At 33.5% G+C, this 18,760-nt stretch overlaps 1 protein-coding gene across 2 annotated transcripts; it reads right to left on the reverse strand.

Moving 5' to 3' along the window:
* Positions 1-2,704: 2,704 nt before the first annotated feature.
* Positions 2,705-7,590, reverse strand: LOC131855957 (probable disease resistance protein At4g33300). 2 transcript variants are annotated; one of them, XM_059216208.1, is made up of 6 exons: positions 7,266-7,590; positions 6,736-7,145; positions 4,845-5,200; positions 4,555-4,766; positions 4,321-4,374; positions 3,618-3,729 (listed from the first exon to the last, which is right to left on the reverse strand). In XM_059216208.1, exons 1-5 carry the CDS (start codon positions 7,483-7,485, stop codon positions 4,370-4,372), a joined length of 1,203 nt encoding a protein of 400 aa, XP_059072191.1. In that variant the 5' UTR covers positions 7,486-7,590; the 3' UTR covers positions 3,618-3,729; positions 4,321-4,369. The 2 variants fall into 2 exon arrangements, with proteins under 2 accessions (XP_059072189.1, XP_059072191.1); XM_059216206.1 differs by lacking the exon at positions 4,321-4,374 and having other exon boundaries at positions 2,705-3,729; positions 7,266-7,581.
* Positions 7,591-18,760: the final 11,170 nt, after the last annotated feature.

An 18,760-nucleotide genomic window follows, 5' to 3' on the forward strand; every position in this document is an offset into this window, starting at 1 on the left:
TTGGTGGAAGGGTTTAGCAGAGGTTTACCTGGTAAGGCCAGAGCAACCGATAAACTACAAGACTGCATCACTGAAGACAATCGGTAGTGGTAGAGTGAGCAGTGAGGGGTAAAGAGTGAGTGCTTCAAGAGATCCAGTAGGCAGGAAACAGAGTAGGGATAAATTGGAAAGCAGAGAAATTGGCAACAAGAGTTTAGTCTGACAATTGATCTAAAAAGAAGAACTAGTGTGTAAGAAGGAGTAGGTGAGAAGAAGAGAGGAGAGGACTGAGAACCGATAGAAAGTAGAGTAAAGGGTAACCGATAAAGAAGAGTAAACCGGTAGAGAGATTATTCATAAGTGGTCGCAGAACTCATTTGTAACTGGGCTATCACTTTTGTATTGATTTGATGTTATTATTTGTGATCATTGAGTTGGAGCTCAGTGTAGGAGTTGGTGTTCCTTTGGGTTGTAGCCCATAAATCAGTTAGGGGTTGATGCTCCTTGGGTTGGTGCCCTAAACTATCAGGGGTTGGTGCTCCTTGGGTTCATGCCCTAAATATTGTAATCAGATTTTCATTGTGAGGCTGGATTGGAGCAGAAGGTCTCAACAACATTGCTCACTAAGGTTTTTCCCCATTGTGGATTTTCCTCATATAACCAGTGTTATGTGATGTGCCCCTTTTGTGTGGTTATATTGTGTTATCTTTCCTTATCTTACCAGTAGGTAAAATTGGTATAAGGAACCGGTACATGCACCTTAGGATAAAGAAACTAAAGTTTGGTAACCACTAATTCACCCTCCCTCTTAGTGGCATCTTATGTCCAAGACTAACTCCTATATTCAATAGTGAAAAACCTAATGCTATAGGAAACTCTATATTCACAATCTTGTACATTTGGACTCTTTTGTTTGGATATATATTTATCATTGCTAATTTTTTCATTTCTACACACTCACTTCACTCTTCAACGTGTTCTTCCTATCTTTAGTAAGTTCTCATTATCTATAACTACAAAAAAGCTCTTGGATTATTAAGCTATTTTGAATTAATTTTCAAAGTTAAAATTTGACATTGGAAAAGAAAATTGTGAGTTTTGATTCACGTTTGGCCTCTTATTTATATCCAATTGTCTTCCTTATATAATGGTGTTTGACAAATATAATATATATATAATGATATACTAGTGCCTCAAATATCCTTCTATATGTTAACCTCAAAACATCATTACTTTTCAAATACCCATAGTAGATCTAGTTTCAAAGTAACTATGTAATTAAAGTCACCCATCACAACTATATTACATGGTGTGGGCTTACATAAACTCACTTGACTTATATGAGTGGAACCTACAATAGATAAGAAGGTTACCTAATGGAAAAAATGAGTTGCAAAAATGTCTAGTGTTTGGATAGTTGGTTAACTTGCAACATTTAACAACTTTCAATGATTATGCAAAGTGTAGTTGGAAAAATCTTGGGACTATAGGTGGTTTGTGACCCCATTATCAATTATTACAAGGATTGAGATGTGATTTATCACAAGCTAAATCTACATAAAAAGTACAACAATTTTAAGTTAATTATTACAATTAAGATAGTTTACCTAAAATAGGATTGAAATATGAGGGGAAAAACTGAGCTTACGTGAATTCCACCATCATGCCCACACATACTAGTTATCTTGTATCTAGGAAAGTATTGTTTTTTAATAGATATTAACTTTTAACTATTAATATTTTTAAATCATTAAGGTTTTCTCAATGGTTTTAAGGTCATTCTAGATGGTACTACCACTAGAGTTTGTATGCACTATTTTTACATTGCTTTCCTTGCTTCCTCTATTGTTGTTGGCTTCTAAATGAGCATTAGGTTTCCATTACTTATTTACAAAGTGGTGATTTGATTAACAAAAATTCTAGTAACATGAAAAAAAATTGATCTATATTTCTCAAAAATATTGCTAGCTTACTTCATTTAGGAGAGGTACATGGAAGACTAACATTTAAGAAACCCTTTAACTCGAAAATCAAATAATGTTTTATAGCTCAACCTTTAACAAAATTATTCATGACTATATTGGTTCTACATTTTGTTTCTAGCTTCTATTTATAATAGAATGTTGATATAATGAAATGATAGTAAATAAATACTCTAGTTTAACACCCTCTAAGGTTTGCATTTCTTTCATGCATTTTGGTTTTATGAGGAATATTGATACCCAACTTATAGTAAGTAATCTATGTTGTAGAAATATAGAGACCTCTCTTAGTGGATTGATATTAATACACTATTCATATATTTATTCTCTTAATTAATTAATTTTCTTAATGAAGAGTTATTCCTAATTATCTTTGATTTTTGATTCTTTGCATCGATGACTTTTCCTCACATGCGCAATCCCGTGGTTGTGTATTGTGCGTGGATTGAACGCTTAGGCGTTTATTTATTTTGAGAGTTCTTTCATTATATACGACGCATAAAGGTTATGCTTATGCTTTTTAGATTTCTTCTACAGCATATCAGGCGTTTCAAGCCCTTGGATTTTCTTGTCGGACGATAAACGTTTCTCATAAGACTTGCAACGAGTAGCAAATTTGTGCGTACAACCGACTGAAAACGCAAGTGATCTTTATTTAAATTAATCACCCTTCATTGTTATTACTTGTAGACACCCTAAATAACAGAGTCAAATATAATTGCACCGAAGAAACCTCCAACAAATTTACAAGAAAATCACTTCCTGGCTTTATTCGAAACAAAGAAATGCATTTGGATGGAGAATAAGTTGGTCTGCACGCATAATACAGTAAATAGTTCTTACTATCCTAAAAAGCGACGAATATTGATCATCACTATAGGCTAAAAACATATAAGGGTACTTGTCAAGTTACATGGAAATTATGCTTCACGCTGAAAAGTAAAATGAAGTTAATCACCGAGCCACTCCAAACTAAAGTGTGTCTCAACAATTTCAACCCTTAGCTCTGGAATAGAAATGTTCTTTGCCCGCAACCATTGTTTCCCAATCTTCTCATCACAAATAACAAGATTGAGGGAAGTCAGTTCACAAACAGCTCTTGGTAAGCTCATCAAACGAGAACAGTCTCTCATATAAAAATCTGTCAGTTTCTTTAGTTGCCCAATCTCCTCTGGAAGTCCTCTTAGCCCCTCACACGATGAAATGTCTAGACATTCCAACCGTTCGAGTTTTCCAATTGATGCTGGAAGCTCTTTTAGGCCCGGTAAAGCTGATAACCTTAACATTCTCAGAGAGTTCATATTTCCAAGGTCATCAGGTAACATCTTAAGCAGATGACAGTTGCTAATAGACCACATCTGAGCAGAGGGCATATAACAGAAACTAAGGGGTACCTCTTCCAAGCTGCTGCAGTGATCAAGGTTAAAATCTCGCAGCTTGATACTGTTGAATGTGGATACATATTCAAACCCCTCGCATAAGCTTAAACATAGCTTCTCTAAGCTGGATATTTCTTTGCTTTGTTTTAGAACAGGGGATGCAATCAACCTCTGCAAGCGGACACTCTTGAGTTGAGTTAGTGAAGACAGCACATCTAGACCTTTTATTGTTGCCCTCTTTGTCCCATAATTGAATACCATGAGAAATTTTAGCTTTTTCATAGACTTCAGAAATGGAGGAAGAAAGTACTCATTTGAAGTAAAGAATAGCAAGAGAGCCTCTGTCTCAGGAAAATTCAACTGAAACCAGTGCTTAGCCTCCATAGGACCTACATGAATAAATCAGAAAGGAAATTGAATTAGATCATTATACATTATGGTTATGAATGCTAGTTTTATGGGTTTAATTTTCGTCATTTAGATGTTGATTCCAGAAAAGATGTAAGTCGAAATTAGTGCTCAATGTTACATTATGATAGCATAAATAGCTTCAGGAATCAATTGTCTGAGTTTATTTGCTTGACATTTCAGATCATATTCTATGATCTATTCGTGTTTCTCTTGTTCTGTTTTCTCTCGATGATGGATCATAGAGTGAAATGTCGAGCAAATAAACTCACACAATTGATTCCTGAAGCTATGTATGCTAACACTCTGAACTGTGGAAATCATAGATCTACAAGTTGCACTATGATTTCTGAACAGCAATGTTTCATAATCCTTATAATGAAATAGTATGATAAAAGCAATACATCTCAAATTTTGAATAGCTGGCATAGCCAATTTAATCTACACCTAACAAGTGACTAGAATATCAAAATCTTATTACTACAATTTTTTAGAGGGAAATAACTTAGATTATATATATGTTGGTATCTCTATGTTTATATAGCGAATCAGAACAATTTGATTAAGCATACCTATAAATCAGATCCAACTGATTTGAATAAGCATACATATAAACGGGATCTAATCTGTCAAAACCATTCAGAAATTAAACCTATCCTTAACATAGACTAGTTTGAGTAAGCATACATATAAATGGGATTTAGTCTGTCAAAGCCATTCACAGACTAAACCTATCCCGAGTACTGATGACTAAGTTGTGGAAAATTTTGGAAATAAATTAGGAAGAGAGTTTTGGAATATCCTACCTGTCTGAATGGACAGCAGTTGAACATCACATGCTCTATGATTAAGCATCTCCCACTTTTCTGGCAAGCTAGCCTCTTTCCTAGGCATCAAAAACCTCTTCCTGTGGTCTCCACCGTCTTGGCTGCCCAAATGGAGGGCCAATTCTCGCATTACACCATGTTGAGAAAAGTACAGCTCCGAGGCACTTCCATATGAGATTGCTACTCTGCTCCTGATAAGTCGTACTACGTCAACTTATAGATTAAAAATGAGACAAAAACACCCAACATGTAAAAGGAAAGATAATTACCATGGATTTCCAGTCAAATTCAACAGGTTTCTGCTTGCAAAATCTGATAAAATGGAAAAAGCGTTATGCCACTGTAGGTTCCTGACATAAACCCATACGTCCAAAAGTGCATCAGCGCTAATTTTCCTTTCCTCTGGAAATAAACCCAAGTCTAGGAAGCATTCCCTGGCTACATCATCTAAGGAATCGATGCTGATCTCCAACAATTTAATTAGCCCTTTCTTGTGATAATCTGATATGGATTCTCCTCTGGAAATCTGATCCTTTGCTCTCTCCCAAACGTCATGTGGTTCCCCACGCAAACAGCTTCCGATCACCTTTAGAGCAAGTGGCAGGCCGCCACATTCTGCTTGCACCTGCGGTTTGAAGGAATTAAAATTTGTTATATAGATCAAACATAACTTCAAAATTATTTAGAATTCTATTTTTTTTTTTTACCAATAACACAATAGATCTAACTATTCTTTACTCGGAAAAAGAAAATTTTAAAACTAATTATTCACTGTGCCCATCCTACTTAATTAATTACTAACTGTTTTCATCCTACTTAATCATTCCATATATTACTAAAGCCCAGTGTCCAGCATCTGTCGATAAAATCAAATTCCCTTCAAAAAATCGCTTGAAATTAGAAACTATCCTATAACTCTCTATATTTCTCAAATATACAATAATTATTTCATGAGACTTTCCTTGACTTATCAATTATTCTTCTCGCTAAAGTCATCTTACCTTTCTCTTCCACCATTCATAATCTTTAGGGTGGCAGACAAGAGAGACATTAACTTATGCCTTACGAAGCACGACAAAGTGCTTCAAGAGCAATTTTATACGGGAAAAGACAGGTTCGAAACTTGTTCTACGCTACAATTATTGTCCACAAATTGTTGTACAATATTCGTTCTTTAGTATGTATATCTGTCTCAGAAAGCTCAGCAGGAGAGATGTCTCATTCAATACTTGCTGTACCAAATTATGAAATTCCCAGCTAAACAAATAAAAATGGTTAAGAGTTGGCCATTGCATTACCGATTTACAGAGCTGTAATGTAGTAAGAAAAGTAAATATGTAATAGTTATATTGGTCAAATATTACATAGGATGATTTAAACCAAAAAAATATAAACATAGAGTTCTGAGTCAACTATTTATGTGTATCTATCGATCATCCAATACTGCCTTTCTACCAGAAAATAACAAGGAAAGAAAGCTCAAGGAAAATGGCATGAAGAGATTATCAATAATGTTCTTAATAATTGTGTATCAAGAAGTAGTAAATGTGGTAGAAAATTTATAATATAATTTTTTTAATGATTTTTAATCTTTTAAGATATATAATTGAGTAATTAAATTAAAAATTATAAATACTAGAGTTTCGGCCCTAGCTAGTTCGGTTGTGGATAGCAATTTAAGGCGTGGGTATGCTCCCAATGGTCTTGAATTCCAATACTTTTTGAATAAAACAAACAAGTTTTTTCATTGATATTAAATGTAATTCTAATTAATTTAATTTAAAGTTATGATAAATTATGTAGCAAAAATTAGACATATTGTTCACTATTTTTTATTTTTATGATGGATTATTCACACTCTTCAACTAAGAGCCAGCAACCTGGGGATTGTTCACTATTTTGAATATAAATTATAAATTATAATCCAAAATCACAAATATTTGAATTTACAAAATAAAAAGTTAAATTAGTTGAATCCATGTGTATAAATGGGTCATAGCATATCCATGAGTAAAATGTTAGTTTTTCTTACCTTGCTTCTCCATTCCAAAGACAACAGTTTTATGCTCTGTGTATTCTGAGTTACTTTCCATACATTTCAAATAATAAATATTACAGTATTACAGAATAAAAGCAATTAGTAGAACATAAAAAGGATACCTCCTTTACTAGATTTGCGTCTATAGTGCTTGGAATTGATGTCCGTCCAAAGGCCCAGAAGCAGAAAAGTGACAGAGCATCCTCTTTGCACAACAATGGCAACTGATACAGTCTAGTAGTCTGGGTTGTGGGGATATTAGAACGGTCTCTGGTTGTTACAACAGTTTTGTATCCCGGCCCTTCGAATAGCAAATTTTCCAAATGTATTCTAGACCAAACATCATCCAAAATTACCAGAGTTGACTTGGGTTGTCTCAAAATCAATTGCTGCAGCTGCTTGTGTCCATCTTCCAAATTCTGAAATTCTTGTTTCTTCCTTCCACCAATCTTCTCCCACATAGTCTCTAAAATTCCTATCAGGTTTGGTGACTGTGACACGGTGATGAAAACCACATTTTCGTGGAAGTATTCTGCCATCCATGAAAACATAAATTTGATTTAGACTAAGTAAATTAGCACAAAACATCAGATGTAATAAAACCTAAACCAGAGTACCATAGGGACAGGTATAATAGAGATGAGAAGTATACCTTTGATTTGAGGATCATTGCAGAGACCCAATGCCAGAGAAGTTTTCCCCCCGCCCCCCATCGATTGCGCGCCAACGACTGACACGTCTTTGTCTAACAACATTCCCCGCAAGTCTCCAATACATTTCTCCAACCCCACGTAAAACTGAGATTTCCCAAGAACACCATATGCACAATCGTCCACGATTTCAGAACTGTCAATGGAACGAACTAAAGCCATTTCTGCAATTTGAAACTTTGAAACAGCGTGGTCTAAGCTTCTTTCTTCTTACTAAATTTCATGTCTCTTGTCATTCTAAGGCTATTAGACAGTACCTTTTTATAACTTCTGAGATGCATCATGAAACAACCGAGTTGGATTCCAGAAATTTATAGTGAAACAACCGAGTTGGGCTTAAGAATCAAATTCTAAAAGGCCATGATTTTGCTCCTCGAATCAAATTACAGTCACAACTATTTAGGCATCTCTTGACTTGAGAGGACTTAATGGAGCACTCTGTTGCACCGCGGAACACTCCTGTTAGCATAATCGCAAGTTCTATGTAAGAGGGCTTCCTCTTGATGGAAAATAATTGTAAGGAATAATATTTTGTTATTCCAAGTTGGTGGGTTTGTTTAGTCAAGTTGGTTAATATGTGCTGCTAGGAAGGTCACTTTTGTAAGAGGTTGTTTCATTTAATATATTGTTAGAGAAAACTTATTTGTGTAAATTTTACAAAGTGCAGAGAATCCATAGCGAAAGACTCAATTTTCTAACCTTTTGCATAGGTACTTATTTCAAAATATATAATGTCAATGTGTGTTTCAAATTTTTAAATATCTTCATTGTTCTTATTTTTATTTATTTTATTTATTGTAATTAATAATTTTATGGTATAATTTTACATCTATGTCAATTTGTATTTAATTTGATCAAATGATTTAGTAAAATTGCATATAGATAAATGACACAATCTTGTTTGTAGTTGCGATTCTTTACTCAATCCTTCATGCATCATCTCTTACATATATTTCTACATATTCAATCATATATAATCTACATCTAAATATAGGTTTCTATGCATTTGACATTGATTAATACTATTGTTTGCCTCAATTAGTACATTATTTTTGCATCTTGATTTGTCTCAAGCCAATTTTGCAACATTTAGATTGGAGGGTGAGAATCCCGATAATTCTTCTAAAAAAATATTTTTATTCACAATAATTTTTAAAATAAAAAAGACAATTGCTCTTATAATAAAATTCTAATTCTTATTTTTCAATTTTAATTTAGAGGATTTTGGATTGACTAAGTTATTGTTGCCTCACTAAACTCCAAAGATGCAAGATTTTAGGAGAGAAAAAGTAAAAGTGAGAAATGGGATGAATGATTGAAATATGTGTTCAACCATTATACTAATTATAGGAAAAAATAAGTGACTAGCTTTATAAGTACTCATGGACTTATACAAGAGATGGTGATCAAGTAAAATTTTGAGTAAAAGATTAACTCCACAATAATGATGGCCTCTTAGCAACAGATAAGACTCTTGGGTTTTTTTGTTTGAAATAATCTCAACTACCCCACACCAACCTATCACTTTTGTATCTTCCATTCTACAATGAATCCCAGTATTAAATACTAACAGTAAAAACAAAGCTTCATAAGGATTTGACTAGATCTCTCCTCTGTCACATCTGCAATCTAAAAAACATTATTTTATATGTGAAATTCTTGAAGTTACATGTGATCTAGTCTATAAAGATCTAAGACCTTCATAAAAAAGAGGCACTTGTAATTGTATTGGGATGAATAAAAACTTTGTCTTTCTCTTGTTCTACACTATTTTTCTCCTTGCTCTATTTTTGTGTTTTGTTCTATCCTATTTCTAATAGTGGTATCAGAGTCAATGGTACATGATCTAAAAGATCCAAGAGGATGGGAATATTTAAAGGGTGGAAAGTTAAAAAGAATTATAGGAGTCTAAACTAGAGGATGGAGCAGGTTTGGCAAGATTCTGAGTGCCATAATGGATATAGCTGCTAAAGACCAGGATCAAAAAGAAGTCATAACTCTTGCTACCATTTTGAAATAATAGGCAAAGAGAAGAGACTACATCAAAGATACAAAAGTTTGTTGTGAAGAGAAAATGAAAAAGGCAAGAGAAGTCCAACGTGGAAGTGTTTGTAGTTGTTAAAAGAGATGGATGGTCCAAAAGATGCCACTAAATGTAGCATTTGGTATTAAATGATACTCAATCTTGTTTGTACTAACACATTATTTTCATTCCCTAATGTGGCATCTGATTTCACACTCTCATCCAAATTTCAAGCCATTTGTGAGATATAATCAAATAATTGCAAAAACCCTAATTTGCACCCAAATTAAAATCATAGAAAACCTACCCCCTGTATAATTCTGATATCTTTCTAGAAATGTAAGAAAATCTAAAAAATTCGCTAATTTGCTCTCAAAATTAATTTTTAATGAAAAATCACAAAAAATACAAATGCACTCCAAAATATTTGAATTTGAAACTATATAGTCTTGATACCATTTCCAACCTGAAAAAAAAAATCATACAAATTTTTTTAGCTGTTTGTGAGATCCAATCAAATCATTGCAAAACCCTAATTTTCAAAGATCTGAATTTTCATGAATTACTTTACACCCAAATTAAAATCACAAAAAATAGAAGCCCTATAGAATTCTCGAAGATTTCCAACAATATAAAAAAATCTAAAAAATTTGCTAATTTGCTCCCAAAATCATATTTTTTATAAAAAATCATAAAAAATTGAAATATGCTCCAAAAAATCTAAATTTTAAACTCAACATTCTTGATACTGTCCCCAATCTACAAACCAAATTTGATGTAAAAATTACAATCCATTTGTGAGATTTGATGAAATATCTCCAAAATCTTAATCTAGTGTCCAAAACTCTAGCCACACAAGGTTATTCTCCAAATTGTTTTACAAAACAACAATATAGGGTTATAAAAACCTGCAAAAAACATAGATACAACAAAAAAACACATCTCCCACCAAGCGTGCCAAAATGTATGAGGTGAAAAATAGTAAAACTGATATGGTGGATGTTGACTTATTACTAGCTAATTCCACCTCCAGTTAGGAGAAGTGCTTTCATTAGGTGATTATTGAAATCCTCTTCATCAAACAGGGAATAAATGATATTATTAATACCTTCACTGAGACCCTAATTCCTAACAAAACTAATAAGCTCCTTAGAATGACCCTAAAATTGACTGAAGATGTTAAAGTCATGAAAACAAAGCATGAATCCAGAATTGCCAATTTGGAGAAAGAATTGGAAGACCTTAAGGGAAGTCTCAGGAATTTGGTTGAGATTAGTAAACATGAAATGAATAATATTGTTGAAGGCCTTAAAAATTTGAATGAGAAAATAATAATCCATAAAACTCAACCGATCAACAATATTCTGAAATCTGCTACTAGATCTAAAAGAAAAAATATGGATACTAATCCACAAGAATCAGAGGTGCAGGTTTCTACCAGCCCATCTACTAGGACTAGGAGAAGGAACTAAGAGAAAATTACCACAAGGGGCATCATGGAGGAGCTGGAAGACATCAATAACAACTTTATTGAGAAAATATTTGTGCTTTTGGGAGCTCTTATTTAGCTTTATGCTGGATTGCCTAAGGTTTTTGTGTAGTATTTTAGTTGGGCTCTGTAGGGTTTTACCATTGTTTCTTTTACTATTTGGTTGTTGCTTTTGGACTTTCTCACTGTATTTTTTCTTTTTTGTACTTGGATTTGGGTTTTGGGTCCTTGTAAAACCTATTTTATCTTAATCAAAAACATATTTCAAAAGTCTTTTCCCTACTTGCCAATGTGAAACATTTGGAGACTCCAAGAACCCTCAAATGAGGCTAGCTGTAAATGTTATGTATAGCCTTGTGGTTGTTAAATACATGAGACTAACAACAAGGTTTTAATATAAATTTGGATTTACATTGGATCCTTTATCATCCTTACTCAATTTCAGACCTGTTGCAATGAGTGTTGGAGCTGCTTTGTAGTTTGTCATATTGAACCTTTTCAAAATATCATTTTCATACTTAGTTTATAAGATAAATATACCTTTATTATTTTGACTTACTTCAATACCAATAAAGTATCTCATTAAACCTAGATTAGTCATGTCAATTTACTTTTTCATAGCTAACTTGAACATGTTAGTTGATAGATCACATTTGAATATCAAGTCATCAAGATATTAGTATACAATTATGAGCTCACCTTGCTCATTTATCTTGGTGCATAGAGTAGGCTCATTGTTGCACCTATTAAAGCAATTTTGAAAAAGATAAATAATCAACACTACTATACCATCCCCTTGGGGCTTTTTTAAGTCCATTAATTGCCTTCTTGAGCTTGTACACCTTATTTTCATGGCACAATCTTATACTGAGGTGGTTGCTCCACATAGAACTCTTCTTCTAAAAAGTCATTCAAGAAAGCTAATTTCACATCCATTTGATATACTACCCATTTATTCTAAGTTGCTATCGCTAATTTTGTCCTTACAGTGTCTAAATGAGCTATTGGTGCAAATATCTCATTGTATTCTACCTTCGGTTGTTGTGAATAACCTTTTTCTACAAGCCTTACCTTGTATCTTTTCACATCAACATTTGCACTCAATTTTGTCTTGTAAACCCACTTCTGTCATATCAATTCTTTTCCCTATCTAAGATTCACTAACTCCCATGTTTGATTATTTTCTATAGCAAATATTTCTTCATCCATTGTATGCACCCATTTTTCTTCCTTAATAACATCTTAAAAATGAATTAGATCAAGTCTATATGTGAATATAAGACAAAAAGAGAAATCAGACCCACATTATTTTTGCCTTCATTTTGCTCATAATTCTCTCCTAAACTTCTAATTTTTTGTCTTCTCAAGCTTGCTAGTGTGGGGTTTGACATGTCACTTGAACTTGTAGAATGTGGACTTGATGGTCTAGCACCAATAGTACCAATTGAACATGGTGTTTGCCACACATTTGATCGAGTATTTTCTTGAGTGTGTGGGGTTGTCCTTGCACTAGATGAAGGTATCTTTTAACCACTTTTTTCACATTGGTTGGCTGTGGAAGAAATCACTTTGGGAGGAGTACTTGCTAGTATAAAATCTTTATTTTCTTCTTGTGGTAAGTTGGCTATAATATTGATTTTTTTATCCAAACTTCCATCCCATTCTTCATCTTCTATGATTTGCACATCTCTGTTGATTATAACCTTTTTGTTGATTAGATTGTATAACTTGTATGCCTCGATTTAATCACTATATCTCACAAATTTTTATTTTTATTCCTTGTTGTCCAAATTTCTTCTCAATTCATTGGGCACATGTGCATATGCCACACATATAAATACTCTCATGTGAGAAACATTATGTTTTCTTCCACTCTATGCTTTTTTTGGAATCGTGTTCTTTACTCTTTGATGGACATCTATTAATAATATAAATTGCACATGGTACAGCTTCAGCCTAATATTCATTTGGCAAATGTTATCATTTCAACATGCTTCTTTTCATTTCCATGATGCTTCTATTTTTCTTTAATCTACACCATTTTTTTGAGGGGTATACCTTGTAGTGAATTATTTGTGGATACCATAATCTTTGCAAAATCTTATGAAATCATTTAAATGTATTCACCACCTCCATATGTTCTTAATTCTCTTATGTGATGCCCACTTTTCTTCTCAACAAGACCCTTGAATTGATGAAAATAATCAAACACCTCATACTTATATTTTATAAAGTAGAGCCATATCTTACTTGTGAACTCATCAATGAATGTCAAGGAGTAGTAGCTTCCACTAGTTCAGGATGATTTCATTGGTCAACACAAATCTGAATGAGCAATCTCCAAAGGTTTGTTTGCCCTTATTAACTTTCTTTCTAGAAATATTTTTATGTTTCTTACCCAAAATGCAACCTTCACATATTCTATATGTTTTTTCTATTAGTGGAAACCCCTTCACCATTTTGTTATGCAATAGATTTAAGCTTCCAAATTTTAAATGTCCAAATCTTAGGTGCCATAACCAATTTTCATCCTTACTTTTATCTTGAAATATTAATTGGTTGACTATTGTAGTTTTCTCTTCATTCTCTTGTAAGTTTGTTGAAGGGTTTGCTCTAGCCAATTTTACCTTCAAATATAGTTTTACCCTTAGGAAAATTGTGCTATTGCTTGTCATTTGGACCTTTGCAATAAGCTGAATACTTGAAAATTTATCTAGGATTATGCATTCTCCATTTTCTAAAAAGACCCTATACCCCTTTTGAATGAGCTACCCTACACTCATTAAGCTATGCTTTAAGCGAGGAATAAAATACATGTTTGAAATAAAATTTTATTTTCCCTTTTTGGTTACAATGTTGAGACTTCATTTTCCCATTACTAACACTTTGCTTGAGCCAATTATACCTTCAAATATAGTTTCATCCTTAGAAAAAATGTTCTATTGCTTGTCATTTGGACCTTTGCAATAAGCTAAATACTTGAAAATTTATCTAGGATTATGCATTCTCCATTTTTTAAAAAGACCCTATACCCCTTTTGAATGAGCTACCCTATACTCATTAAGTTATGCTTTAAGGGAGGAACAAAATACACATCTGAAATAAACTTTTTCTCCCCCTTTTTGGTTAGAATGTTGAGACTTCATTTTCCCATTACTAACACATTGTTTTCATTCCCCAATGTGGCATTTGATTTCACACTCTCATCCAAACTAGAAAATATTTCTAAGTTCCCACTCTTATCATTGTTTCAACTTGAGTCTAAAAACCATGTCTTTCTTAATTTATTGTGAAACATTACAAGCTATGAACTTGTTGCCTTGATTTTGTTTTTCTTTGGTAAAATTTGCACTTTGTTTTTTAGAATCATATTTTTTCTTTTTACATTCATTTAAATAATGCCCATAATTCATGCAATAGTAACATTAAATTTGATACTTTTCATACCTTTGTCTTTACGACTGATTTTGGTTTGGGATATGACTTGGATTTTGACTGCCCCATCTTCTAGTCAAGATTGATGGGATACTTATTCCATCTCTATATTAGATTTTTCCTGTACCTTTGAAATTTGATCTTCCCTTTCCTCTACCATGGTTGATTGATACTTGTGTCTTGAAATCATGCTCCAAATTTGAATTTTCTAACCTATTTAGCTTATGCTCATGAGAAATAAGTGATGTATGTAGCTCATCAAATGAAAATCAATTCCCACAAATCTTGAGAGAAAATCAATTCCTTCATTATGATTATCCAGTAGTCATATTTTTTCCCATTTTACTATGGAATCTATGGATTTGTCAAACTTGTGCTTCGAGCTACTATGGTTGCCTAGAAATAACTTGCTTCAAAAACCCTTTCAACTCCTTAAAAAAACTTTTCTGGAATACTTCACTCAGTAACCTTCATCTCTAATAACACTAATAGTCAAACATAAGGGATTAAAGAATCTAAAAAAGAGAAATAAAATAGAGATAAAACATAAATGGCATACATTTATATATATCTTAGATAATACAAAGTGCTTGATTGCACAAAACATAATAAAGAAGTTGCAGCACACTGATTATACATCCATATGAGATACATAAACAAAAAGCCCTATTCTGTTTTGAAATCTTGTTTTTGATTAAGATAAATGGGTTTTACAGGGACCCGAAACCCAAATCCAACAAAAAATAAAACATAGTAAATAGAGACTAACCAGATACTAACTAGATACAAAAATAGAGGATTCACCCCAAAACAAGAACCACAAAAAACATAACTAAACAAGATACAACAACATAAATAACTAAGATAGAGCTTTCATAAGCTCTGCATTTTTCTGGATCACTTTTTTATTAATCTCTTGGAGTTCCACCATAATAAACCTCAAACTACTAGTAACTTGATGTTTTCTCCTGGTCCTGTTACATGGTCCCATGGATGCCCACACCTCTTGGTTCAGCTTACTCAAGTTGATATTTGGGGGTGTCTCTGGTCTTGCCATTTGCTTCTTCTACAAAGCAATTTCCTCATTGACTCTCTTAAGACACTTGGCATTGTTGTACATCGCTTCCTTGCCGACTTCCACTAAACCTTTTAGTTTACTCTTCAGTTTCTCTTTCTCTTTCTCCATCCTATCAATTTTTGCCTCATGCTCATTCTTAATGATCTTAAAATATTACACAATTGGTTGGGATAACTTTAGGAGTTCATCAGTCTTATCTGGAGGAGGAATCTTAGTGAAAGTGCCAAGGAGATCTTTAATCCCTTGTTTCAAAATATGGATTTCCCCAGAAAATGATCAGAAACACTTTTCCTAATACAACAATGATTTCCTGAGAAGCATATCAATGTATCCTTTTCATCATATTTGGTCTCATTGGGGTCCACATTGATGGGGATGTCGAGTTTTATTTCATTATCATCCTTGTCAAGATTCATCGCCTTATTTCCAGTGTTTTGTTTCTTCAGATTTTGAAGGCCCAAAATGTGGGTTTCCGAAACAGGGGTTTTCTTTTTAGTCGTCCATCTAGGAGGGTTTTTTCTTTTGTTACTAGCACCAGGAGTCTTTTTTAGGGAACCCTCATCCTCAAAGGGTTTATAATCTGAGTCATCTAACACCTGGACATCATTCCAATCCATAGCTTTCCCATCCTCAGTATCCTCAAACTTCATATCTGATATATCATGCACCTCCTGGCTGGCTAAAGACTTATGGTTTACCTGAACAGGGGAGGGTTTAACCTCATGGGCCTTTGCAAACTCCATGATCAAAATAATTAAACCTTCATGAAGAATCAAGTTATCCTTATTCTTAGCATGTTTACTAATAGATAGCTCCAGGGAAGATAACAAGTAAAACATAATAGAAATTATTTTGTCATGTCTAAAATGGTTCAGAATTGTGAAATGGTAATAGGAAATAATAGCAAAGAGACCATTGAGGGTAATGTACCTCATAATGAATTTTTTCATGTCCACCCAGAGACTCTGAAGTTCTAGTTGGTTGTAACCATCATTCGGGTTCTTCTTAACCCTCCTCCTTTTACTTAGTTTATCATACAAAACAGAAAGGGCTTCTTCTAAACTTTTCCTTTCCCTGAAGAATTTTCTACCTTCCATACTGAGCCCACAAATCTCAGCCAAGAATGGTTCATTGATTCTAAACTCTTCCCCACACACATGTGCAACACCCCATTATCCCAATTACTCATAAATAAGTCTTTAAGCTTATGATTTTGTCCATGAAGTTTCTAAACAAATTGCTCCAATCCCCCATCCACAATTTCCCTCCAGACCTCCTCATTCTTCTCCCAAAGCTCACATGAGGATGGTTCTTTTATGTTTTTGTCTCCACCCATTATGATAATGCTTCTGTGATTTTTTTGGACAACACCAGAACTAGACTTAAGGCCAACACAAAACAAATAGAGTCACAAGAACAATTGGGAAACTTGCCTTCACTATTTTCTATGAAAATCCCTACACATGTAATCAGTCATCATTAATGATCGAGTGATGAGAGATTTTCGGCCTCCTTACTTGCCAACTCACACAACTGGAATGGAAAGGAATCCCCTTCTTGCCACCACATTCCATCATCTCTAATCACACCTAGATTAGTGACATGGTTAGTCAGCCTATTACCCTCCCTCAAAACATGTGATATTTTAATATCCTCAAATTTGTTCATCATTTCAAATAACTCTTGCATTAAATGGTTGATCATCCATCTAGGTGAATAATTTTTGTTCAAATAGTTTATTATATTTAACGAATCACTCTCCAACCACGCCTTCTTAAATTTGTTCTGAAATCTTGTTGTTGCTGCAACATCAATACAATTTTTTTGCTCTTTTTTGTGAGACCCCAACACACAAGATTGCCCCCATTCTTTTAGAAAGCACTATGTTTTCTACCTATTGTGTTACAATTGTATATAACTTTTGGACTCTTTTTCATATATGTGCCTAGCTAAGAGGGGAGCACAAAAATAAAATTGCATTTAATTTTGCATTTATATCTACATCGAATGAGTATCAAATAAGTAAATTTGTAATACAATTTTTTCTAAGTCTATCCTATTTGTAACAATTTTGTAAATGTGATGAGTTGGAGATATTAAAATTTGACATACTTGAAATGATGGACAAAATGGTTTTTGATGAGAAGAGGAGGAATTATATGAAGGTTATTAATAATGGTAGTTGGGATTAGTTTCAAAAATTCCCAAAAGTTCATTATGACAAATTTTCTTGTTCTTGGAAAATAATCCCAATTCTAAGAAACCGTCCTTGGCTATAGCATCTAAGCATTCAGTATTGATCTATGACATTGTAATTAGCCATTTTCTATCATAATCCAATTTACATTTTCTTCTAGGAATCTTTTTATTTCCCTCATTGAAGTATTGTGTGATTCGCCATGTGTAGAGCTCACAGTCACCAAAATTATTTATTAAAGTAGTTGTGAACGACCAATTTGAAGCTTAGCTCTATGTATTCACTAGTGCCTTATTCTATAGTGTTTTTTTTCTATGATTTCTTTTCTTTCGGACACTAATAGAAGTATCTTCTTTATATAAAAAACTAGACATGAGATATAGTAAACGTAGTTTTAATAAAATTAGAATTCTCAGCATATACGTGCATCCAAATTTCCCTTGTTATCATAGTAAATTTAATTACAAGACCTGTTCAATTCAGACACATAGGTTGACTTTTTACGATGTCCCTTTTGAAGAGTTGAAAAATTGGTAAACACATAATACAACAATCAAAATACAACTTTGACTTTATTTATAGCTAGTGGTTGGACCTAAGGAAGGTCCAATTTGTACTGCCGATAGCAATTAGACCTATTGTTGTTATCTCTTGCTTCTTTTCCCTTCGAAGATAAAAAATTCTGGAGTACGAACATTCACAGAAGTGGCTAATAAATAAAACTTGATGACTAAATTTGTAGCTATCGACAAATAAGTGCAAGGTGTTAAAGCATAAATCCAGTATTGTCCATTATGAAATGTTATCATGAGAACAAACTGTTATTTGATCTAAGACAACAAGTTAATTTTTCATATAAAGAAAGCTAATACAAGTTGAATTCTTATGATAGAGAGGACAAATCCCCAGAACCAGCCCTTACTGTCTTGTACCCACACTACTAATGTTACTGCTAGTAATGAACCCACAGACATGTTGAACAAAAAATCAGTTGAAGAAATTTGGCTCTACCCCATGAATAGGCAAAGAGCCCTTAATGCCTCCAACACCAAGAGCCACGAGACACGGACCAGTGTAGAGAATTATAGCTTGTCCACCTTCCACCTACTTGCAAATCCTAGTTTAGGATGGATTTCCCATGTCAGATGCCGGAGGCTTTAGTGACGGAAATGTGCTCATACTGTTAATAACACCAAACCCTGCATATTTCATAAA

The sequence above is a fragment of the Cryptomeria japonica genome, unplaced genomic scaffold (genome assembly GCF_030272615.1).
Source record: "Cryptomeria japonica unplaced genomic scaffold, Sugi_1.0 HiC_scaffold_1033, whole genome shotgun sequence".
NCBI lineage: Eukaryota > Viridiplantae > Streptophyta > Pinopsida > Cupressales > Cupressaceae > Cryptomeria > Cryptomeria japonica.